This window comes from Carcharodon carcharias, chromosome 1 (assembly GCF_017639515.1).
Source record: "Carcharodon carcharias isolate sCarCar2 chromosome 1, sCarCar2.pri, whole genome shotgun sequence".
NCBI lineage: Eukaryota > Metazoa > Chordata > Chondrichthyes > Lamniformes > Lamnidae > Carcharodon > Carcharodon carcharias.
Window position 1 is genome coordinate 171,078,244 of NC_054467.1, and position 26,305 is coordinate 171,104,548.

General features: G+C 41.4%; 1 protein-coding gene across 5 annotated transcripts in view; it reads right to left on the bottom strand.

Annotated features, from left to right (window-relative positions):
* Positions 1-26,305, bottom strand: part of ipo11 (importin 11) — a 699,237-nt gene that overhangs the window by 452,013 nt on the left and 220,919 nt on the right. For all 5 annotated transcript variants that reach the window (XM_041187080.1, XM_041187063.1, XM_041187071.1 and 2 more), the window contains 2 exons: positions 18,707-18,899; positions 2,883-3,035 (listed from right to left, as the gene is read on the bottom strand). In XM_041187080.1, coding sequence (XP_041043014.1) covers positions 2,883-3,035; positions 18,707-18,899 — 346 coding nt within the window. The remainder of the gene's footprint in view (positions 1-2,882; positions 3,036-18,706; positions 18,900-26,305) is intronic.

Consider the following 26,305-nt stretch of genomic DNA (forward strand, 5'->3'; position numbering starts at 1 on the left):
CCCATATCCTTTGAACCCTTTTGCCCCAAGAGCTATATCTAACTCCTTCTTGAAAACATACAATGTTTTGATCTCAACTACTTTCTGTGGTAGTGAATTCCACAGGCTCACCACTCTTTGGTTGAAGAAATTTCTCCTCACCTCAGTCCTAAATGGACTACCCCATATCCTCAGACTGTGACCCCTGGTTCTGGACTCCGCCACCATCGGGAACATCCTTCCTGCATCTACCCCGTCTAGTCCTGTTAGAATTTTATAGGTTTCTATGAGATCCCCCCTCATTCTTCTGAACTTCAGTGAATAAAATCCTAACCGACTCAGTCTCTCCTCATATGTCAGTCCTGCCATCCCAGGAATCAGCCTGGTAAAGCTTCACTGCACTCCCTCTATAGCAAGAACATCCTTCCTCAGAGAAGGAGACCAAAACTGCACACAATATTCCAGGTGTGGTCTCACCAAGGCCCTATATAATTGCAGCAAGGCATCCCTGCTCTTGTACTTGAATCTTCTCACAAGAAGGCCAACATACCATTTGCCTTCTTTACCGCCTGCTGCACCTGCTTGCTTACCTTCAGCAACTCAGGAAACCTAGGTCTCGTTGCGCATTCCCCTCTCTCAATTTATAGCCATTCAGATAATAATCTACTTTCCTGTTTTTGCCACTGAAATGGATAACCTCACATTTATCCACATTATAATGCATCTGCCATGCATTTGCCCACTCACTCAGCTTGTCCAAATCACACTGAAGAATCTCTGCATTCTCCTCACAGCTCACCCTCCCACTCAGCTTTGTATCATTTGCAAATTTGGAGATATTACATCTAATTCCTTCATCTAAATCATAGGGACCTACATTTGTCTTCACCAATCCTTTTCTCTTCACGTACCTGTAGAAAGTTTTACAGTCAGTTTTTATGTTCCCCACAAGCTTACTCTCATACTCTATTTTCCCCTTCTTAATCAGTTCCTTGGTCCTCCTTTGCTGAATTCTAAACTGCTCCCAATCCTGTTGTTTTGGTCTGGTTTTTTTTAGCCAATTTGTATGCTTCTTCCTAGGATCTAATATTATCTCTAATTTCCCTTGTAAGCTATGGTTTGGCCACTTTTCCTGTTTTACTTTTGTGCCAGACAGGGATAAACAATTATTGCAGTTCACCCATGCACTCTTTGAACGTTTGCCATTGCCTATCCACTGTCATCCCTTTAAGTAACATTTTCCAATCCATCATAGCCAACTCGCGTCTCATACCATCGTAGTTTCATTTATTAAGGTTCAGGACCCTAGTTTCAGAACCAACTACATCACTCTCCATCTTGATAAAGAATTCTATCATATTATGGTTGCTCACCCCCAAGGGGCCTCGCACAACTAGATTGCCAATTATTCCTTTCTCATTACACAATACCCAGTTTAGGATGGCCTGATTTTTAGTTCACTCTAGTAACCCTTAAAATTATAGGTTATGACAGTTGCTTAAAGTTTCCTTCTGGGATTCTTAAAATAACTCCTCTTTATCAACTGCATCGGTCATAACATTGTGTTCTTGTGTTCTAAAATGCAACAGAGATAAATCACAACCTATTCTCTATTTCCTCATATTTGCAAATTATTGCACACCCAAGGTTATAAGCCTTTAAAAATAAAAAAAGTGGGCACTGTAATTTAGATATTGATTTAATTTATATACAAAAGAAAATCTCAGTCAGATTGCCACTCTGCTCCTCGTTACTTACCCTGAAATGCAGCTAACCTTTCAACTCAAACTGGGTGAGAAAGGTGCAGTGCAGAAGGGTTCCTGAGGCCTTGTGTCGAGGGCAGCTGAGTTAAAGGTAAGGAAGCCATGCCCCCTTTTTTACGGCACTAGCTGCCGTAAAGCAGGAAGGTTTAAAGGTCCAGCCACACTGAGAAGCCAGGGAGAAGGGATAATTGTATAAGGGATGAAGGTAAGAGGTGGTTTCGGAGGGGTGCAGTGGGGAGGGGGTGGGTCAGGTGATCATTGGGGTGGGATGCAGTTGGCAGGGTTGGGAAGTGCATTCAGGGGGCTGGGGAAGACAGTCAGGAGGTGGGGGAAGGGCAGTCAAGGATGTCCCATGGGAGGTCAGGGTGGGTCAATACTATAGTTACCCAGGAGTTACAAGTGGTTTTAATTAACTTTTCCTGGGTAACAATTGCTGTAAGACAATCAGAACCATCTGAAGTTTGCGATTTAAATCAAAGTTTCAGGTGGTTCCCAGTGCAGGGCAATTGCACAACATAAGTTTCAACTTCCCGGCAATTGACATACAAACCTTACGTGAGGACTTCAGGCAGGGGTCTCCCAGGGCATCTTTGGGGAACCGCCCACCTCGCCCCCTGCTCCCACCTCGGAAGCTATGGACCATTATGTAGCATGCATGCTTCTCATCTCAAGTCAAATTGAAAAAGCTTCAAAGCAACATATGGTATTATGGCAAGACATAAACCCAAAAAGCAAATCTCCAATGGGAAATGCTTGAAAATACATACGCCACACCAGATCTCAAATTTAGTTTGAGTGCAACTTCTTAAATTGCATTATATAGATTATTTGCTCTATAAACTTCTTTGTATACAATGTTTCAGCTGATGTGCTGCAAAGATTAATCAGAGCATATTTTGAATAAATGAGCACTTTATGCTAATTGCATTGAACCCATCATAAGTTTAATTTCAAGATATACATTTATGTTAAAGCACCGGATAACTTAGGCATCATGAAACCAGTGACTTAAAATGGCATATCACCAGTGCTACACAAGAGATGCAAAATCTTATCTTAGCAAAAGCAGAAAGTTTGACTGAACTATAGATAACTGAAGCACATATATTAAAGAACTTTTCTTTTCAATTAAAATCTCACCAAAGCCCTCAGGATCTTCATCCCACATAGACAGTTCCTCTGGAGTCAGAAGGAAATAATGAGATACCAATCTTCTACAGATTTCAGTTAAAGTTGAATAGTTGAAGAAATATATTTTTATCTTATGTGCTTCCAAAGTTTCAGGCTTGCTATCTAAAATGAAATAAAAAATGACAGATCAGTTACAAAATCTTATAGCTACAAATGATTTTCTATTTCGTCAATGTTCTCAACAATATGATACATTGTGCCCAGATTCACAGCCAGTTTTTGGTTTTACTTAAATCAAAGGTACTTCAACAGAGCTGAGATAAAATCTGAAGGCACACAATCTGCAACATTTTAACAAACTTAATGAAAAGCTTAGAGAAATGGAAGCAAGTTAGTTGCCCACTGCTTTGGTTGAAGAATTAAGAGGAAAAACTGATGTGTTTATTGGACCTCAATGGACAAGGCATGCCTCAGCTGAAAGAAATTGTCTAAATAGAATAATTCTTTAGATTGTGAGTGTCACCACTCATCCACAGAAACCCTCGAGGAGTGATGCACCCTCTTCTCCAGCTGCCATTTATCAATTGCTTATCTGATTATTAATGATAAAAGTGTAAACACAGAAATCAGTTTTACATTTAAGATAAAGTAATCTTTCTAACTGTCCAGACTATGAAATACAGCCGGGCACAGCCATGGTCATAGAACACTTCTCCACATTTAGGTACTAAAGATTATCCTGACAATTTAAATAATTGCTTTGAAAGCAAATGCACACTGAAGAAGGTAACAGGCTACAGAACATTTTTCCCATAAGAGTCCTACAGTATCAGAAATTATTTTAACATCTTTGGTCTTCATACCCACAGCCTCAATTAACCCACTGCAAATACCCGGTTTGCCTACAACAAATGGATCTGATGAAGAGGATTTTCCAAATAAGTGAATATATTCTGGGACATAGTGAAGTATCTCGTGTAAGAAGATTTATTTTTGAGACAAGCTTGGGAGCAAGTAAATTAATATTGTTAAGAAAATAGAGGATTTTTGAACAGTAGTTGGGAATTGAAACACAAGACTGAAGGGAAGGAAACATTGAGTAATAGGGAGGCTAAATGAAGTAATGTGAATGTGATAGTGCATATTTTTAAGGGATTGACGAAATGAGGAGTACACACGTAGTGGGAAACTTAAATTTTGGTTTATGAGTAATTGGAGAAAAAAAGGATCTTCAGAAAAATACAATGGCAGATGTAAAAGGAAAACAGGAGTGGGGAAAAGGAATTTGCAAACTAAGGTAAAGACAGCAGAGAATAAAACTTTCAAATGGGTCCTAAAATGAAAAAATGATCCTGGCGAACAAGCCTTCAAAAATAAAAGAAACAAATGTTTAGTCTGTTTGAGGGGTAGGTGGCATAGTGGTAATATCATTGGGCTAGCAATCCAGATGCTTACGCTAATGTTCAGGGCACATGGTTCAAAGCCCACCATGGCAGCTGATGGAATTTAAATACAATTAATAAAAATCTGGAATATATAAAGCTAGTCTCAGTAAATCGTGACCATGATAGGCCATCAATAATTGTTGTAAAAACCAACCTTGTTCACTCATGTCCTCTCGGGAAGGAAATCTGCCAGTAAGCCTTCTCTGAACTGTTTCTAACACATTTACATCTTTAAATGAGACAAGTACTGTACATAATACTCCAGATGTGGTCTCACCAATGCCCTTACAACTGAAGCATAACCTTTCTACTTTTGTAATCAATTCCCCTCACAAGAAATAACAACATTCTATTAGCTTTCCTAATTACCTGCTCTACCTGCACACTAACATTTATGATTCATGCACTAGGACACCCAGGTCCCTCTGAATCTCAGAGCTCTGGAATTTCTCAACATTTTGATAATAAGTTTCTTTTTTATTCTTCCTGCCAAAATGAATGATTTCACATTTGCCCACTTTTATGGCACAGTTGATGGTAAATGCTGAGTTATTCAAATCCCAAAGGGAAACTTGAAACAACTGTCACAATATGTTTTGCAATTTGTATTAATTTCAAGAGGCATGCCTTGAATTAAGTAGTAATAGGAGGAGACGATAGCGTAGTCATATTGTCACTGGACTAGTAATCCAGGGTATTGCTCTGGCAACCCATGTTCGGATGCCACCATGGCAGATGGTGAAATTTGAATTCAATAAAAATCTGGAATTAAATGATGACCAGGAAAGCATTGTCGATTTTTGTAAAGTATAGTTTACTAATGCCCTTTAGGGAAGGAAATCTGTCTTCATTACCTGGCCTGGCCTACATGTGCCTCCAGGCCCACAGCAATGTGAGTGACTCTTGAATACCCTCTGAAATGGCCTAGCAAGCCACTCAGTTGCATCAAACCGCTACAAAGCCACAAAAATGGAATGAAACCAGGCGGGCTACCCGGCATCGACCGACCAAGGCAACCGCAGCCCTGTCAACCCTGCTAAGTCCTCCTTACTGACATCTGGGGGCCAGAGCCAAAATTGGGAGAGCTGTTTCACAGATTAGTTAAGCAACAGCATGACATAGTCATCCCTACGGAATCACATCTTACAGGAAATGTCCCGGACACCACCATCTCCTGCCCCACTTGCAAGACAGACCCAGCAGAGGTAGCGGCACAGTGGTATACAGTCAGGAGGGAGTTGTCCTGGGAGTCCTCAAAGTTAACTGCGGACCCCATGAAGTCTCATGGCATCAGCTCAAACATGGGCAAGGAAACTTCCTACTGATTACTACGTACCGCCCTCCCTCAGCTGATGAATCAGTGCTGCTCCATGTTGAACACCACTTGGAGGAAGCACTGAGCACGGCAACGGCGCAGAATGTACTCTGGATGGGAGGCTTCAATGACCATCTCCAAATGTGGCTCGGTAGCACCACTACTGACTGAGCTGGCCGAGTCCTAAATGACATAGCTGCTAGGCTGGGTCTGCTGCAGGTGGTGAGGGAACCAATAAGAAAGAAAATCATGCTTGATTTCATCCTCACCAGCCTGCCTGCCGCAGATGCATCTGTCCATGACAGTACCAGTAGGAGTAACCACCTTATTGTCATATGGAGATGAAATCCCACCTTCACATTCAGGATACCCTCCATCTGGTTGTGTGGCACTGCCTCCATGCTAAATGGAATAGATTTCGAACAGATTGAGCAACCCAAGACTGGGCATCACTGCTATCGCCATCAGCAGCAGCAGAATTGTACTCAAACACAATCTGTAACCTCATGGCTAGGCATATCCCCCACTCTACCATTACCATTAAGCCAGGGGATCAACTTTGGTTCAATGAAGAGTACAGGAGGACATGCCAGGAGCAGTACCAGGCATACCTAAAAATGAAGTGTCAACCTGGTGAAGCTATAACATAGGACTACTTGCATGCCAAACAGCATAAGCAACAAGTGATAGACAGGGTTAAGAGATCCCACAACCAACAGATCAGATGCATGCTCTGCAGTCCTGCCACATCCAGTTGTGAATGGTGGTAGACAATTAAACAACTCACTGGAGGAGGAGGATCCACAAATATCCCATACTCAATGATGGAGGAGCCCAGCACATCAGTACAAAAGCATTTGCTACAATCTTCAGCCAGAAGTGCCGAGTGGATGGTCCATCTCAGCCTCCTTCGGAGATCCTCAGTATCACACATGCCAGTGTTCAGCAAATTTGATTCACTCCACTTGATATTAAAAAACGTCTGATGGCTCTGAAAATATTCCAACAATAGTACTGAAGACTTGTGCTCCAGAACCTGCTGCACCCTGAGCCAAGCTGTTCCAGTACAGCTACAACACTGGCCTCTACCTGGCTATGCGGAAAATTGCCTGTACACAAAAAGCAGTACAAATCTAAACCAGCCAATTACCGCCCCATCAGTCTACTCTCCATCAACAGTAAAGTAATGGAAGGAGTCATCAACAATGTTATCAAGCAACATCCTGCTCACTGAAGCCTAATTTGGGTTCCGCCAGGGCCACTCCGCTCCAGAACTCATTAGAGTCTCGGTTCAAACATGGACAAAAGAGCTGAACTCCCGAGGTGGAGTGAGTGCCCTTGACATCGAGGCTGCATTTGACCAAGTGTGGCATCAAGGAGCCCTAGCAAAACTGGAGTCAATGGGAATCAGAGAGAAAACTCTCCACTGCGTGGAGTCATACCTAGCACAAAGAAAGGTGGTTATGGTTGTTGGAGGTCAGTCAGCTCAGCTCCAGGACTTCACCACAGGAGTTCCTCAAGGTAGTGTCCTAGGCCCAACCATCTTCAGCTGCCTCATCAATGACCTTCTTTCCATCAAAGGTCAGAAGTGGGGATGTCCGCTGATGATTGCGCAATCTTCAGCGCCATTCGCGATTCCTCAGAAGCTGAAGCAGTCCATATCTAAATGCAGCAAGTCCTGGACAATATCCAGGCTTGGGCTGAGAAGTGGCAAGTAATATTCGTGCCACACAAGTGTCAAACAATGACCAGCTCTGACAAGAGAGAATCCAACCAACGCCCCTTGGTTTTCAGTGGTATTACCACCAATGAATCCCTCACTATCAACATCCTGGGGGGTTATTATTGACTAGAAACTGAATTGGGCGAGCCAAATAAATACTGTGGCTAAAAGAGCAGGTCAGAGGCTAGGAATCGTGCGTCAAGCAACCCCCCTAGTGACTTCCCAAAGCCTGTCCACCATTTACAAGCACAAGTCAGGAGAGTGATGGAATACTTCCCTCTTGCCTGGATGAATGCAGCTCCCACAACACAAGAAGCTTGACAATATCCAGGACAAAGCAGCTTGCTCGATTGGCACAATATCCACAAACGTTCACTCCCTCCTCCACCGATGCACCGTAGCGGCAAGTTGCATTGCAGACGTTCAACAAGGCTCCTTCGACAACACATTCCAAACCCACTGCCACTGCCATTTAGAAGGACAAGGGTAGCAGATAGATGGGAATACCACCATCTGAAGCTCCCCTCAAAGTCACTCACCATCCTGACTTGGAAATATATCGCAGCTCCTTCACTGTTGCTGGGTCAAAATCCTGGAACTCCCTTCCTAACAGCACTTGTGGGTGCACCTACTGCAGCGGTTCAAGAAGGCAGCTCACTACCACCCTCTCTAGGGCAACTAGGGATGGGCAATAAATGCTGGCCTAGCCAACGAAGCCCACATCCCATGAATGAATTTTTAAAAAATTAAAAACATGACCACTATTTCTTATAGGTTTTCACAAAACTAGATTAAACATCTATTCACAAGAAAAATGATTAAGCAAACACATACGTCTACAAATTACTATCATAACTTATAAATCCCCTAATGAATTTACTTCCCAGTTACACTTTCGTTAAGGCAACAGAAAGACACACAGATTTTAAAAGGCCCAGGCAAGTTGACACACAATACCCTAAACAGTCTAATTCAAAGTCAGTTTTCCTAACTTTCGTTCTTTGAAGGCAGCAGCTTGAGGCATAGATGGTGAAGGTTTTTCATACATGTTAGGTCTTAAAATGCCTACCCTTACACACAGCCTCGCTCCCTAATACATATTTTCCCCTTTGAATATTGTTTCAATTTGTCTTTTGACTTTACCTTTCTAATAATAAAAATCTCTCACATTTCTAAGCTTTACCAGTAACCTTTGGGAAAAATAAACACACTATTTCTGAACTTCACCTTGCTCGGTGACACATTTCATCTCCTCTTTTGAAAACAATCTAGTCTGGTTTATTTAAAAATGCAAATGTTCCTTTGACATGTTTACCTACTTAACATTTCAAACCTAGCTCATCATCTACCACATCAAAGCCTTCAGATCAGCTTCTTTTAATCCAATTAAGGCTCTCTCACAAACACAATATACATATATATATGTATATAGACATAGATACCACTATTTTACAATAAATGCCAATAACATTGAGAATTATTATATCTTCCTGACATCAAATTATAGTCCATTTGCCAGATCTTTGTCCACTCACTTAAACTATCTATGCCACTTTGTAGCCTCCTTACGTCCTCTTCACAATTTACTTTCCTACCTATCTTTGTGTCGTCAGCAAATTTAGCAACCATTCCTTCGGTCCCTTCATACAAGTCATTTATATAAATTGTAAAAAGTTGAGGCCCAGGCACTGAACCCATCACTTGTCACATCCTGCCAACCAGAAAAAGACCCATTTACGCCAAATCTGTGCTTCCTGTTAGCTAGTCAATCTTCTATGGCTATGGGCCAGGTGCTGGAAAATGGGATTTGAATAGTCAGGTACTTGTTTGACCAGCATAGACTCGTTGGGCCGAAGGGCCTTTTTCTGTGCTGTAGACCTCTATGACTCCATGCCAATATGGTACCCCCTACACCATGAGCTTTCATTTTCCACAATAGTCTTTGATGTGGCGCTTTCTCAAATACCTTCTGGAAAGCTAAGTGCTGTACATCTACTTGTTCCCCTTTATCAACAGCACATGTGACTCAAAACAAAAGAACAAAGAACAAAGAAAAATACAGCACAGGAACAGGCTCTTCGGCCCTCCAAGCCTGCGCCAATCATACTGCCTGTCAAACTAAAACATCTTGCACTTCCAGGGTCTGTATCCCTCTATTCCCATCCTATTCATGTATTTGTCAAGCTGCCTCTTAAATAAACACCACTATCGGACCTGCTTCCACCACCTCCTCTGGCAGTGAATTCCAGAAACTCACTACCTCTGCGTAAAATACTTGCCCACACATCTCCTCTAAAGTTTTCTCCTCTCACATTAAATCTATGTCCCCAGTAACTGACTCTTCCACCCTGGGAAAAAGCTACTGACTATCTACTCTGTCCATGCCACTCATAATTTTGTAAACTTCTATCAAGTAGCCCCTCAATCTCCGTCGCTGTAGTGAGAACAATCCGAGTTTCTCCAACCTCTCCTCATAGCTAATAACCTCCAGGCCAGGCAGCGTCCTGGTAATCCTCCTCTGCACCCTCTCCAATGCCTCCATATCCTTCTGGTAATGTGACGGCCAGAATTGCACGCAATATTCCAAGTGTGGCCTAACCAAGTTTCTATACAGCTGCAGCATGACTTTCCAGCTTTTATACTCAATACCCCTGCCAATGAAGGCAAGCATGCCATATGCCTTCCTGACTACCTTATCCACCTGCATTGCCACTTTCAGTGACCTGTGGATGTGCACACCCAGATCCCTCTGCCCGTCAATGCACTTAAGGGTTCTGCCATTTACTGTATAATTCCTACCTGTATCAGACCTTCCAAAATGCATTATCTCGCGTTTGTCCGGATTAAACTCCATCTGCCATTTCTCCGCCCAAGTCTCCAACCGATCTATATCACGTTGTATCCTTTGACAATCCTCTTCACTATCTGCAACTCCTCCAACCTTAGTGTCGTCTGCAAACTTACTAATTAGCCCAGTTACATTTTCCTCCAAATCATTTACGCATACTACAAACAGCAAAGATCCCAGCACTGATCCCTGCGGAACTCCACTAGTCACAGCTCGCCATTCAGAAAAAAACCCTTCCACTGCTACCCTCTGTCTTCTATGACCAAGCCAATTCTGTATCCATCTTGCCAGCTCACCTCTGATCCTGTGCAACTTTATCTTCTGTACCAGTCTGCCATGAGGGACCTTGTCAAAGGTCTTACTGAAATCCATATAGATAACATCCACTTCCCTTCCATCATCGATCATCTTTGTCACTTCCTCGAAAGACGCGATCAAGTTAGTGAGACACAACCTCCCCTTCACAAAACCATGCTGCCTCTCACTAATTTGCCCATTTGCTTCAAAATGGTAGTAAATCCTGTCACGAAGAATCTTCTCCAATAAGTTCCCTACCACTGACGTAAGGCTCACCGGCCTGTAATTTCCTGGAGTATCCCTGCTACCCTTCTTAAACAATGGAACAACATTGGCCATTCTCCAGTCCTCTGGGACCTCACATGTAGCCAGTGAGGATACAAAGATTTCTATCAAGGCTCAAGCAATCTCCTCCCTTGCCTCTCTCAGTACTCTGTAGTAGATCCCATCTGGCCCTGGTGACTTATACACCTTTGTATTCTTCAAGATGCCTAACACCTCCTCTTTTTTGATCTCAACATGATCCAGGCTATCTACACACTCTTCCCTAGACAAATCGACCGCTAAGTCCTTCTCTTTGGTGAATACTGATGAGAAGGACTCATTTAGTATCTCTCCCATTTCTTCTGGCTCCACACACAGATTCCCACTTCTGTCCCTGAGTGGGCCTACCCTGTCCCTGGCTACCCTCTTGCTTTTTACATATGTATAAAAGGCCTTGGGATTTTCCTTAATCCTGGTTGTCAATGACTTTTCATGACCCATTTTAGCCCTCCTGACTCCTTGCTTAAGTTTCTTCCTACTTTCTTTATATTCTCCATGGGCTTCATCTGTTCTCAGCCTTCTAGCACTTACAAAATGCTTCCCTTTTCTTTTTGACTAATCTCACAATATCCTTCGTTATCCAAGGTTCCTGAAACTTGCCATACTTATCCTTCATCCTGGCAGGAACACGCCAGTCCTGAATTCTTATCAACTGACGTTTGAAAGCCTCCCACGTCAGTTGTTGATTTGCCCTCAAACATCCGCCTCCAGTCTAGATTCCTCAGTTCCTGCCTAATATTGTTATAATTAGCCTTCTCCCAATTAAGCACCTTAACCCGAGGACTCCTGCTATCCTTATCCACCAGTACCTTGAAACTTACTGAATTATGGTCACTTTTCCCAAAATGCTCCCCTACTGAAACTTCGACCACCTGGCCAGGTTCATTCCCTAATACCAGGTCCAGTATTGCCCCTTCCCGAGTTGGACTATCTACATATTGTCTCAGGAAGCCCTCCTGGATGCACCTTATAAATTCTGCATCATCCAAACCCCTAGCACTAAGTGATTCACAGTCAATATAGGGAAAGGTAAAATCACCACAACAACCCTATTGCTTTTATATCTTTCCAAAATCTGCCTACATAACTGTTTCTCAATCGCACTCCTTCAAAGAACTCCAATAAATTGGTTACGCATGATTTCCATTTTACAAACCATGCTGACTCTGCCTGATTGCCTTGAATTATTAAGTGCCCTGCTATAACATCTTTAATCATAGTTTCTAACATTTCTCCTACGACAGGTATTAGGCTAACTGGCCTGTAGTTTCCTGCTTGTTGTCTCCTTCCCTTTTTGAATAAAGGAGTTACATTTGCTATTTTCCAATCTAACCTTCCCCGAATCTGGGGAATTCTGGAAAATTAAAACCGATGCATCAACTATCTCACTAGACACATCTTTCAACACCTTAGGGTGAAGTCCATCTGAGCCTGTGGATTTGTCAGCTTGCAGCTCCAACAATTTGCTTCATACAACTTCCCTGGTGATTGCAATTCTCCCCAAGTTCCTCCCTCCCTTCCATTTCCTGATTTACAGCTATTTCCGGGATGTTACATGTGTCTTCTATAGTGAAGCCTGAAGCAAAATACCTGTTTAATTCATCTGCCATCTCCCTACTTTCCATAATCAATTCCCCAGACGTACTTTCTATAGGGCCAATGCACACTTTGTTGGTTCTTATTTATTTTTCTATAGAAACTCTTACTATCCATCTTTATATTACTAGCTCACTTTCTCTCATACTCTAATTTTTCCCTCATTAATATTTTTGTCATCCTTTGCCGTTCTTTATCTTCTTTCCAATCTTTTGAGCTGCCATCCATTTTTGCGTAATTGCCATGCTTTTTCTTTAAGTTTGATACTGTCTTTAACTTTTTTAGTTAACCACAGATGATGGGCCCTCCCCTTGGAATGTATCTATTCTGAAATATCTCTTTAAATGTCTGCCACTGAACCTCTATTGACCTATCCCTTAACATCATTTGCCAGTTCACTTTAGCTAGCTCCACTTTCATGCCCTCATAATTGCCCTTATTTAAGTTTAAAATACTAGTTTCTCCCTCAAAATGAATGTAAAACTCAAATCATGATCCCAACTACCTAGGGCTGTCTTCACTATGAGGCTATCAATTAATCCTATCTCGTTGCACAAAACAAGGTCCAGTATAGCCTGCTCTCTGGTTGGATCCAGAATGTGCTGTCCTAAGAAACTCTCTCGAAAACATTCTATGTTACCTTTGCCGATCTGATTTTTTCTGTTTATATTTAGTTTAAAATCCATGATTATTGCTGTATCTTTCTGGAGAGTTCTCATTATCTCTTTTTTTTATACGCTGTCCTATTGTGTAGTCACAATTAGGGGGCCTGTACACCACTCCCACAAGTGACTTCTTGCCTACATCACTCCTCATCTCAACCCAAACCACTTCTACATCCTGGTTTCCTGAACTTAGGTCATCTCTCTCTAATGTACTAATACCATCATTAATTAACAGAGCCACCCCTCCATATTTTTCTAGCTTCCTGTCCTTGCTAAATGTCACGTACCCTTCTATATTCAGGTCCCAATCTGTGTTATCCTGTAGCCATGTCTCCGTAATGGCTATCGGATCATATTTATTTTTAATTGCACTAGTTTTCTTTCAAATACGATGTGCGTTTAGATACAGAGCCTTTAGTTTTGTCCTCTTTTTATTTTTGTAGAATCTAGCCTTATGTGCTGAAATACTGGCACAAGTCAATAATCTATGGGTGAATTGCTGAGAAATCCATGTGATTTGTCTTGGTCACATTAGCAATTTAATGGGCAGCATGGTGTGTTCAACCACAGAGTATTGGGGGCAGACATGAAAGTGGAATTGAGAACAGATCAGCCATGGTCTTATCGAATGGCAGAATAGGCTTGAGAGGCCAAATGGCCTACTCCTGCTCTTAATTCTTCTGACCTTGTGTTCTGAATCTATGCCATTTCTCATGACACATTACACAATGAAGGGTATCCTCAGTGTGAAAACAGAATGGTGTCTCCACTGTGCAGCAATCACACCTACCAATCATCTTACTGTCAATATTGTCATGGACTGATATATATGTTACACATAAATTGTTGAGGGTGAATCAAATGGATTTTTCCCTCTTGTTGGTTTATTCACCACCTGCAACAGGCCCAGTCTGGTAGATATGTCCTTTAGGTCTTGGCCAGATCGGTCAATAGTGGTGCTACCAAACCACTCTTGGTGATGGACATGAAAGACCCCAAACATTTTGCATTCTATGCCTTTGCTACCCTCAGTGCTTCTTCCAAGTGGTGCTCAACATGGAGGAGTACAGATTCATCAGCTGAGTGAGGGTGATAGGTTGTAATCAGTCAGAGATTTCCTTGCCCCTGTTTGACCTGATGCCATGAGGCTTCATGGGATCCAGAGTCAATGTTGAGAACTCCCAGGGCGACTCACTCCTGACTGTATACCATTGTGCCGCCTCCACTGCTGGATCTGTCCTGCTGGTGGGACAGGGCATGCCCAGAGATGGTGATGGAGGAGTCTGGGACATGAGCTCCAGGTATGATTCTGAGAGTAAGGCTATGTCAGCCTTTTGCTTGATTAGTCTGGGACAGTTCTCCCAATTTTGGCACAGGTCACGGATGTCTGGGTGAGTTGATGAGAAATCCATGTGATGTGTCTTGGTCACATTAGCAATTTAATGGATAGTTTGTCTTCGACCACAGTTTGCCTTTTAATTCATATTTATTTCATGTTCATTCTGAATGTTAGGGTATATGATAGGTGTTGTAAATTGTTTTACTTTTCTGACTTTGCATTGTAAAGTTTATTTTGTTTGTTTAAAACTGTGGAATCTTGTGGCTTTATTCTCCTGGGTAACTGGGATTCAAAACTAATCACTCGCTGTAGCTGCATACTGACTTACTGTGATTCATGTACCATGACACCCAGATCCCTCTGTACTGTAGAGTTCTGCAGTCTCTCGCCGTTTAAATATTTCTTCCTTCCAAAGTCCTCCTGACCTCATTACATCCTCAATCCAAACATGGACAAAAGAGCTTAAGTCAAGGGCTGAGGTGAGAGTGACTGTCCTTCACATTGAGGCAGCATCTGACCAACTGGTAACAAACGTGAATCAGGGGAAAAACTCTCCACTGGTTGGAGTTATGTCTATCACAAAGGAAGAAGGTTGTGGTTGTTGGAGGCCAATCATCTCAGTCCCAGGACATTGCTGCATAAGTTTCTCAGGTTGTGTCCTGGGCCTAACAATCTTCAGCTGCTTCATCATTGACCTTCCCTCCATCATAAGGTCAGAGTTGGGGATGTTTGCTGATGATTGCACAATGTTCAGTGCCATTCACGACTCCTCAGATACTGAAGCAGTGTGTCCATAGACCTGGACAACGTTCATTGAAAAGGGACCAGTAACATTCACACTACACAAGTGCCAGCAAATAACCATCTCCAGCAACAGGGAATCTAACCATATACCCTTGGCATTATCATAATGATGGCATTATCTTCGCTGAATCCCCCACTATCAACATCCTGGGGATTACTATTGACCAGAAACTGAACTGGACTAGCCATATAAATATTGTGGCTACAAGAGCAAGTCAGAGGCTAGGATTTCTGTAGTTAGTAACCACCTCTTGATTCCCCAAAACCTGTTGACCATCTGCAAGGCATAAGTCAGGACTATGATGGAATACTCCTCATTGTCCTGGATATGTGTAATATTCACAACACATGAATCTAGATGTCAACCAGGACAAAGCATCTCATTTGATTGGCACCCTATTCAACCACCTTAAGTGTTCATTCCCTCCATCAGCAACAAATCATGGTAACAGTGTGTTCTATCTACAAGATGTGCTGCAACAACTTGCCAAGGCTTCTTCGCCAGCACCATCTAAACCTATGACCCCTACCACCTAGAAGGATGAAGGCAGCAGGTTCACAAGAAACCCCCACCTGCAAGTTGCCCTCAAAGTTGCCCACCATCCAGTCCTGGAAATATATCACTGTTCCTTTATCATCAATAAGTTAAAATCCTTAGAACTATCTAATTAACAACACTATGGAAGTACCTTACACCACAAGGACTGCAGTGGATAAAGAGGTGACTCATCACCATGTTCTTGAGGGCAATTAGTGAAGAGCAATAAATTCTGGCTATGTCCATGATACCAAGATCCCATCAATGAATAGAATAAAAACACAGGTGTCATGTGTAATTTTCTCAACTTTCAATAGCAAAGTCATCCATGAGCTCCTTGCAGTTATGCAAGGTTTATTTTTGCCAGCCAAAGTTTAATGATGTTAGTTTCCCAAATGGCCAAGGTTACAATATCCTCTTGGTCTCTGCCTTAATTTGGTCTGTGTGTTTATTTTTATGAAAGTAAGTCGCTCCCAAGATATGAACTTCATGTGCAAAACGTAATACAAAATGACTGAATCAGAAAAGTGTTAAATATATATTCAGCATCAAACCACAATGCAATCGAACATAGGAGATCCAAATGTATCCTGTTTTCAATCAAGATAATTTCACACCACTATATTATTTTGCAAGTAGTAAATCCACATTATGTATAACATTCAACAAAAATAAATAATATTACTCAACAAGAAACAAGTAGTTGTCAGTGGTTTTCATATTACAGCATAGGTCTGATATGCCAGCCGTGGCTCAGTTGGTCGCACTCTGGCTTCCAAATCATAGATGCCAGGTTCAATTTCCACTCCACGGCTGGAGCACAAAAATCATGGATGACATTCCAGTGCAGTACTGATGGAGTGCTGAACTATCAGAGATGCTGTATTTCAAATGAGACATTAAACAAATACCCCATCTGCCTCGAGTTATCCCCGATATACTGGAGAGTTAACCCTCAATCAACACGACAAAAAAAACAGATTATCTGGTCATTATCACATTGTTGTTTGTGGGGGTTTGCTGAGCGCAAATCGACTCATGTTTCCAAAATTACACAGTGACTATGCTTCAAAAAAGTACTTAATTGACCATAAAATGCTTTAAGGCAGCTAATAGTCATGAAAAGAGCTAAATAAACAAAAGTTTTTCTTTGATGAAGCGGTTCTGTACACAAACTGAGATTCTTTAGGAATTAGGCTATAATTTTATCATGAGTCTCTGTTCACTTTCATAAATCACAAGAATAAAGACTTTGTCAGAATGCTTCAATTAAATTGCATCCTTTTTATTGCCCTCCCACCATTCACATCTACATTTCACAAATCAATCCTCATTATTTTCTCACTGAAACTACACTCCTTGCAAAATTTAGATGGATTATTTTATTTTCCATAATATTATGTTTCTCTTAACTGTATCATGCATTGAATCAGAAGAGACTGAATATTGTTTGCATTCTTAATCCTTTATGATTTACCTCGGGTTAAACAAAACAACCACTTTCCAAGATGCACTGTTTCTTATAGCTTTTTCAGAGATGGCAGAGACAATACAACATAGATGCAACAATTCATCATAAAAGACAATAGTACTAGAGCACTGAAAAGCAGCTAAAGTTATTCCTATATTTAGAAAGGGAGATAGAACAAGTTGAGGAAACTATAAACCAGTTAGCTAGATGTAACTGCAGGAAGGATAATGGAATTATTACTCAAAGATGCAATAGAAAAATACCTGAAAGTTGAAAATATTAAAAAGTGTATTCAGTATGGAATTCAAAAGTGATCACGCTTGACCAATTTTATTGAATGCTTTGGGGTAACAGACAAGTGTAATGCCACGGATGTAATATATTTGCATTTACAAAAGACCTTTGATAGTCATGAGTTTCCTATGTAATACCTAAGGTCACAGTATGTGGAGTCTGAGGAAAGTAGCAAGCTGGCTATGAAACACAAAAAAAGAGTTAGGGTAGCTAGTCAAACTGGCAAAAGGTGGGAAGTTTTTTTTTACAGGGATCAGTGCTGGAATTGTTATTGTTCACTTTACACGAAAGAACTGGACATAGGAGTGCAACTTCTAAACTTGCAAACGAGACTATATTGGGGGATGTAGATAATACATAGGAAGAAAGTGACAAAATACAAGTAAACATTAATAAACTTGCAAAATGGGTTTTTAATTGGCAAATGAACTTCAATATAAATAACTGTGAGGTAGTGCATTTTGGTAGGAAGAAGAATTAAGTCACATACACCTTGAATATTAAGTGTCCAAACAGGTTAGAGGAGCAAAGGAGTCTAGTACTGTGTCCACTTCTGGTCTTCATGTTATAAAAAGGATTTAAATGCACTGGAGAAGGTGCAAAAAGAATTACAAGAACTGAAAAGTTTTAAGTGTCAAGAAAGATTGAACCATCTCAGGCACTTTTCTCTATAAGGGGTGATTTGTTAGAACTGGTATAATATCTTAGTGCATTAAGAAAAATCAGCACATGAAATGGAATCATTAATTTATTACTGATATACTTAAATTAACTTGGTGCACTTTAAAGGAAAGGCTTCGAAATATTTCTTTCAGAATAAATGGAATATGGATATTATCCTAGATGCCTATAAAACATCTGACCTCAAAAATATGATCAGTTTTATTTAATAACTATCTTCCTCTAAAATTAATACTATGATTTATGTTGCAATTGCTTCGGACAACACTTTAGACAGGATCAACTTTCTTTAAATAGGTTGGTAAGCAAATTCCCTAACACTGACAAAAATCACTGGTTAAATTCTAGAAAACAAAACCGAACATAAAACAAACTTGTGCATTCACCTGTAAATTATTTTAAACAACGTAGTTAAGCAGAGATATGATCTATTTGGCAAGAATGATGATAAGGAATGATGGGAGGAAATAAAATAACATGAAAATAATTGTACCTTTGATGTTCTTTGCTGGTTTGTAAGCATCATTTTTGACAATCATTTTAATGAGGTTCATGCATTGAACAATGAACCGCTCAAACACCACGCCTTCACCAGCATCCGTAAATACATAGCTAACAGCAAACTCCAATGACCTCTGAATCAACGAGATGAATGAGAATGGGTGATAGTCCAAAAAGTCCAAAAGCTGCAATCAACAAAGACAAATACGTTAAATCTTTAATTGCTGGTAAACAGAGCACCATATTAAATTGCTGGCCAGCACGGTAAAAAAATAATTTTTTTCAGAAAGTTTAAAGCAACAAAAAATTCAGCACAGTAAATGTTTCAAATGAGCAAACCCTATGTTATGTCAATGTAATGTTTTAGTTATGATCAAGAATCTTATTTCCTCTGAAGCAAAGCTCATTTACTTGGTCCATCATGTCATTCAAGAGGCTGATAAGGTCTTGAAATAAAACAACAGCTTGAAAACAGAGGCAATTCAGTTTATCACATCTGCCCCTTCTTCAAAGCACATTTAAAATTCATCCTGTTCAGATAGTTGAAGGCAACAGAATGCAGCACAGGGCTTGGTTGTGGTGCTTTCAGGTTTTTTTTCATTCACAGGATGTGGGAATCGCTGATGAGGGCAGCATTTATTGGCCATCCCTAATTGCCCTTGAAAAGGTGGTGGTGTGATGACTTCTTGAATTGCTGCAGTCATGTATTGTCAGAACACCCACAATGTTGTTAGAAAGGAAGTTCCAGGATTTTGACCCAGTGATAGTGAAGGAATTTACGCTAGCGGAGTGTGTCAAGGCCCTGGGGAAGCCCCAACGATTGCACGTGCACTGTAATTATCCAAGAAGTTTAAATTTTCGATGGAGTGATTTGCATTGCCCAGAACCTTCTGCGTATGTTTCTTTATGCGACTGGGGAGTAGCCGCCATTTCCATGAGCTTTTGGCCCGCCTTTGTTGGGGTTGTAGCGACAATTAGTGACTTTAAAGCTGCATAGTAAATTGCAAGTTGGAGGGCATAGGCCCAGTTCAAGGTCATGGCTCTTCTCATTGCAGAAACTGGCATTTGACATTCTACACTGGCTGCAAGATTTAGTGTGCAAAGCCAGCCTAGTTTAGGGTGATGTTAGGGTTAAACAGTTTCAGAACAGTAAGCAAAGAAAACATGAATTAACAATATACAATACAATGGCTGCTGCATGTCAAGTACTGCACTGTGCATCCTTAACAAGTAATGCACTTTTGCAGCCTGCATTCAGGTTGACTGGCTGCCTTTGATATCACATTTCATTTGCGCCTATATTTCTTTCAGGCTTAACACTTGCGTGTCATTATTTCAAGTTCTGACGTTCTGATGAGTTAAACATTGGATGTGTACCAATGCAACCACAATGTGCTAATACTCAACAAGCAGGCTTATATACCATTCAGTGCAAACTTCTTTCAATGCGAGATTACATCCTGGTGATTGCATCTAGGGTTAGTTTCAGGCTTTGAGCTCAGAAGTCAACTTGACTAGCTGCTGACTGTGGAGATCATTGCATGCTTACCTTTTTGTGCACTTACAGCCTGGGATCTTCCAATCCCGGCTGCATCAATGTATACTCAGTGCAGCCATCCATGGGGAAGACTGAAAAAGAGCAGCAGTGGAGAGACTATGCCCTCTTTTTATGACATCAGCTACTGTATTCAGGTAAGTTTCTAAAGGTCTCATGTTTTTCAGTAGGTTAAGTGGGTGGGTGAGGGAGAGAGTTTATGGGTGAGGGGGTGAGTTTGTCAGTGTGGGTGAGAGTGGATAGGGAGAAACTGTTCCCACTGTGGTAAGATCGAGAATGAGAGCACACAGGTTTGAAGTAATTGGCAAAAGAAGCAAAAGCGATATGAGCAAAAACTCTTTCACACAATGAGTGGTCAGGGTCTGGAATTCACTGCCTGAGAGTGCGGTGGAGGCCGGTTCAATCAAGGCAGTCAAGAGGGAATTAGATGATTATTTGAAAAGAAACAATCTGCAGGGCACAAGGTGAAATGCTCATTTGGAGAGCCATTGGAGAAACAATGGGCCAAATGGCCTCTCTGATTTGTGATAATTCTGTGATTCAATGATTCTGAGTGAGTTTGTGGGTGAGGGAGGGAGAGTGAGGGTAGGTAAGAGGGAGGGAGGGCAGTCAGGTCGGGAGGGTTCAAAATAGGTGGGTTGTACTGTTAATCACTGAGTTACACCAGAAATTAAACAATGTAACAATTCTAGGCAAAGTATCTGGGTAAGTAGCATGTATCTAGCCCAAGACTCCAACACTGAGATCAATGCATAAGATATTCAGAGAGGGGCCTGGGGCAGCACAAATCACCCCATTGAAAATTTAAACTTCCCAGGCAATTAGAGTGCATGTGTGTTCGTCAAGGCTTCCCCAGCATCTCGACACACATAACCAGTTTAAGTTCAGTGCATCGCTGCTTCCAATACCAGAAGATTTGGGCCCCAAAATCCCATGGCTGGACTTGAAAAGGAGTAAGAGGTTCCCCTTCTGCAATCCAGGCCAACATTTCACCCTCAACCACTAGCACTGGTCATTGCTGTTTCTGGGATCCTGTCATTTGCAAAAAGGTTACTATATTTCCCTAAAGAACAGTCAGTGTAATTTAAATTATGTGAAGCAATATGTAAACCGAGGTTTTTTCCTTCATTACCCAATCGCAGACTCTGCTCAAACCATTTAATCTGACAGATGTTACACATAAATATTTCTAAATCACTTGCTTTCCTCAACATTATAAATTCCCAGATCTACCCTCATCCAATCTTTACTCCAATGAAAGAGAAGTCCAGCAAGGTCCTGGAATCATGACTATCTTTGGAGAAGCAAATTCAAAATTGGACACAATAACTTATACTTTTTTAAGTATAACTTAAGTATCACACACAATATCAATCCATAACATTTACCTTTCAACACTCGGAGCATTACCAGTTACCAAGAACTGAACTGGACCAGCCATATAAAAACTGTGGCTACAGAGCAGGTCAGAGACTGGGAATTCTGCAGAGAGTAACTCACCTCCTGGCTCCCCAAAATCTGTCCACTATCTACAAGGCAGAAAGTCAGAAGTTGATGGAATACTCTCCACTTGCCTGGATGAGTGCAGCTCCAACAACACAAGCTCAATAACGTCCAGGACAAAACAATCCACTTGATTGGCATCCAGTCACCACCTTCAACATTCACCCCCTCCAGCAGCAATGCACAGTGACAGCAGTGTGTACCATCTACAAGATGCACTGCAGCAACAAACAAAGGCTCCTTAGACAGCACCTTCCAAACTAATCAGCTCCACCATCAAAAAGGGCAGCAGACGCATGGGAACTCTACCACCCTGAAGTTCCCCTCCAAGCCACTCACCATCTTGACTTGGAAATATATCGCTGTTCCTTCACTGTCAATGGATCAAAATCCTGGAACTCCCTCCCTAACAGCACTTTGGGTCCACCTACACCACATGGACTGCTACACTTCAAGAAGGCAGCTCACCCACCACCTTCTTAAGGGCAATTAGGGATGGGCAGTAAATGCTAGCCTATCCAGCGACGCCCACATCCTGTGAACGAAAAAAGAAAATATCTGCACTGAGAACCAAAAGGCTGATGGGTGCTAATTCCTTCTCCTTTACAAAAATGTCACTGGCTAGCCATCAATTTCTTCACTTGACCCGTTCACATCCCTGGTGTAGTGCTCGTCTAGCTAATACTGCCAAACCACATTATTGATTTTTGCCCTATACTTTCCACTTGCCTGGATGAATACAGATCCAACAACACTTAAGAAGCTCGTCACCATCCAGGAAAAAGCAGCCCACTTAATTGGCACCCCATCCATCACCAAACCTTCACTCCCTCCACCACCAACGCAGTGGCAGCAGTGCATACCACCTAGAAAATACACTGCTGTAACTCACCAAAGCTTCTTCAAAGGCACCATCCAAACCCACAACCTCCAGCCTCTACCACCGAGACAAGGACAGCAGATGCATGGGAACAACACCACCTGCAAGTTCCACTTGAAGCCACACACTATCCTGACTTGGAACCATATCACTGCTCCTTCACAGTCACTGGGTCAAAATCCTGGAACTCCATTTCTAATAACACTGTGGGCACACCTACACCACATGGACTGCAGCGGCTCAAGAAGGCAGCTCACCATCACCTTCTCAAGGACAATTAAGGATGGGGAATAAATGCTGGCCTAGCAACAACAGCCACATGCCATAAACAAATATTTTTTTAAAATCCCTGGAGCCTTTTCCCCATTCCATCATCCTACCATTCTGTTACTCCCATCTCTCATTCGAAATGTTTGTCATTTGACTAGCATCCTAAGCCCCAGGCTGAATTTCTTACCTAGGTTCCCCACCTTTATCCTCTGAACTGTGACTCCTGATTTCTGGCAAATTCAAACTGCATCTAAACTTCATTAGCCTCCTCCCTTTCAACCTCTCTGTTTGTCTCGCCCATTCAATCTCGTGCTCCACCTAAACCTTCCTATCTATACTTGTGGCTACTCATTAAACTTCACTTTTTTCATGGTTTCACTGCTCCCAAACACTCAATCTTTGCTTGCCTTTGCTCTCAGCACCCTGCATATTTCAACTGACCTTGTTCCCGGACAAAATACAAAGTTGACATTTTTACTGACTTATTTTCTTGAAGCATCCCATTTCCTTTGATCAAAACTTTGATTACTCCCCATTTAAAAAACAACCAGTGACACAGCTGTCCTCTCTACCAACTCTTTGCTAAACTTTTTCTCCCTCATATCTGCAGACTGGTTGCTCATCCTCAATACAAGAACATCTATATAGGAACATTGGCTTTCTCCCAAGTCCTATCAGCCCTTTGAACCAGCTCCACCATTTGATAAAATCATGGTTAATCTGGTTGTGGTCTCAATACCACCTTTCTGTCTACACTCAACACCCCAAAATAACCCTCAACTCCCTATTCTATCAAAAATATATCCACCTCTGCCTTAAATTCAATAACCCAGCCTTTACTGCTTCCTGGGGAAGAGAATTCCACATATTAAAGACTCTTAGAGAAAATTCTGCTCACCTCCATCATAAAAGGGCCTCTTCTTATTCTAAAACTGTGTCCCCTAGTTCTAGTCTCCTCTATTTGCAGCCTATCAAGTCCCCTAAGGATCTTATTTTTTCAATTAGATCACCTCTCATTCTTCTAACCTCTAAAGGGTATAGGCCAAACCTGTTCAGCCTTTCTTCATTAGATGAGCCCTTCATCCCAGGAATGAGCTGCATGAACCTCTCTGAGCTGTTTCAAATTTCAAATGCAATCATACTGTAGAGGATACAAAGAACATCACTGAAATAATTGTGAATCAGGTGGTGAAAGGGAGGGAGGAACTTAAAAAAATTACAATCACCAAAGGGTACTAAGAAAAGTATTGGAACTAAAAGCTGAAAAGTCCGCAATCCTGAGGGACCTCATCCTAGAGTCTTAAAAGAAGTGGCTGCTGAGCTAATAAACACATTGGCTTTAATTTTCCAAAACTCCCAAGATTCTGGAAAAGTTCCATGATTAGAAAATAGTAAATGTGACTCCTCTATGCAAGAAAGGAGGGAGACAGAAAGCAGTAAACTATGGACCAGTTAGCTTAACATCCATCATCGGGAAATTGCTGGAATTTGCTGGGCAAAAAAATGGCAGATGGGGTATCATGTGGGAAAATGTGAACTTGTCCACTGGCTGGAAAAATAGAAAAGCAGCATATTAGTTAAATGGACGTTGCAAAAGTCGAGGGATCTGGGTATCCTGGACATGAATCACAATATGTTAGTATGCAGCTACAACAAGTGATGGTGACAAATGGAATGTAGTTATTTATTGCAAGGGGAATAGAATATAAAAGTATGGATATTTTGCTACTGTTGTGCAGAGCATTGGTGAGGGTATATCTGGAGTACTGTGTACAGTTATAGTCTCCTTATTAAGAAAGGATATAAATGCATTAGAAACAGTTCAGAGAAGGTTCACTCAACTGACATCTAGAGTTGGGGGGCGTTATCTTATGAGAAAAGGTTGGACAGGTTGGGCCTGTGTCCACTGGATTTTATAAGAATGAGAGGTGATCCTATTGAAACATAGGATCATATAAGATCCTGAGGAGACTTGATAGGGTGGATGCTGAAACAATGTTTCCCTTGTGGGAGAGACTAGAACTAGTTTAAAAATAAGGGGTCTCCCATTTAAGATGGAAATGAAAAGAAATGTTTTTCTCTCAGTCATGAACCTTTAGAATTCTGTTCCCAGGAGAGGAGTGGAGGCAAGGTCATTGATATTTTTAAAGCAGAGCTAGAGAGATTCTTGACTAACATTAAGGAGTTGAGGGTTATCGGAGCAGGCGGAATGTGGAGTCGAGGCCACAATCAGATCAGCCATGATTTTGTTGAATGGTGGAATGGCCTACTCCTCCTTCTAATTCGCATGTTCGCATGGTCAAATAGGGAGACCAAAACACTCTCTTAAAACTCCGTGTTCAAATTATGTCCAGTCTAAATTTCACAGCAAGATGGCCCTGGGGAGGTGGTAGCATGAACCCCCTATGACAGTGACCATTGGACAATGCCCTCTAGTATATTTGTCATCAACACCATATTCCTTAATGGGGTTTGCTTAGCTCAGCTGGCTATATGGCTAGAGTGTGGTGCAGAATGATGTCAACAACATGGCTTTAATCCCTGTGCCAGCTGTTGTAGCTCATGAAGGCCTGCCTCCTCGCCTTGCCCCACACTCATGAGTAGTGCCCTTTAAGCTTTATATAATTAATTCTCTCTTTCCAAGGGAGAACTATGCCTGTGGTCCTTTGTGGCCTATGGCTTATTTACCATATCTACCTTGCAAGTGGTTGTGAAACGACACAATATCGCAATCTAAAAATTCAGCAGTACAAACTTCATTGAGTACCTCAATTATATTGCAGTCCTGCAATGTACACTGTGGCATCCATCGTTCTCCATAAAACACAAAATCATGAGTTGCATTGCAAAATGATAAATGGCTTTTTCTTATTCCTTTTTTTCAAAGGTGGAACAAACTCTTACTGAAGCTAGTTCAGCTGCAGCAATACCGATAAGTAGCAGCTTCACAGATACACAATGACAAACAGGTCTGATGATTTAAGTATAATAGATTATACAGAACACAAATTGTGTAGTTAGGAAAACATAATCTTGCTCTCTGCCTGAGCTCACAGATGGAATGATCAGTATGGTCAACCACAAGTGGATTCTACTCTAACCTGAGTTATAACCTTTACAAAAGAGAAGGAAACGACACAAAAAAGCATAGGTATCCTGCTACATATCTGTCAAGTTCAGAGCAATGGTCTGCATTCTCAACTCAGCAGTAATATACCAATAGCATTCTTTTGCATCTTATGGAATCAGTTGGAAGTCTTCAAATTAACTTTCTTGATTCACATGCAAGTGAGATGAACAAAATACACAATTTTCAAGTATAAATCAACTGATTGTAAAACCTCAAACTGTTTTAAACTTCATAGTTATTGACCAAGTGACTC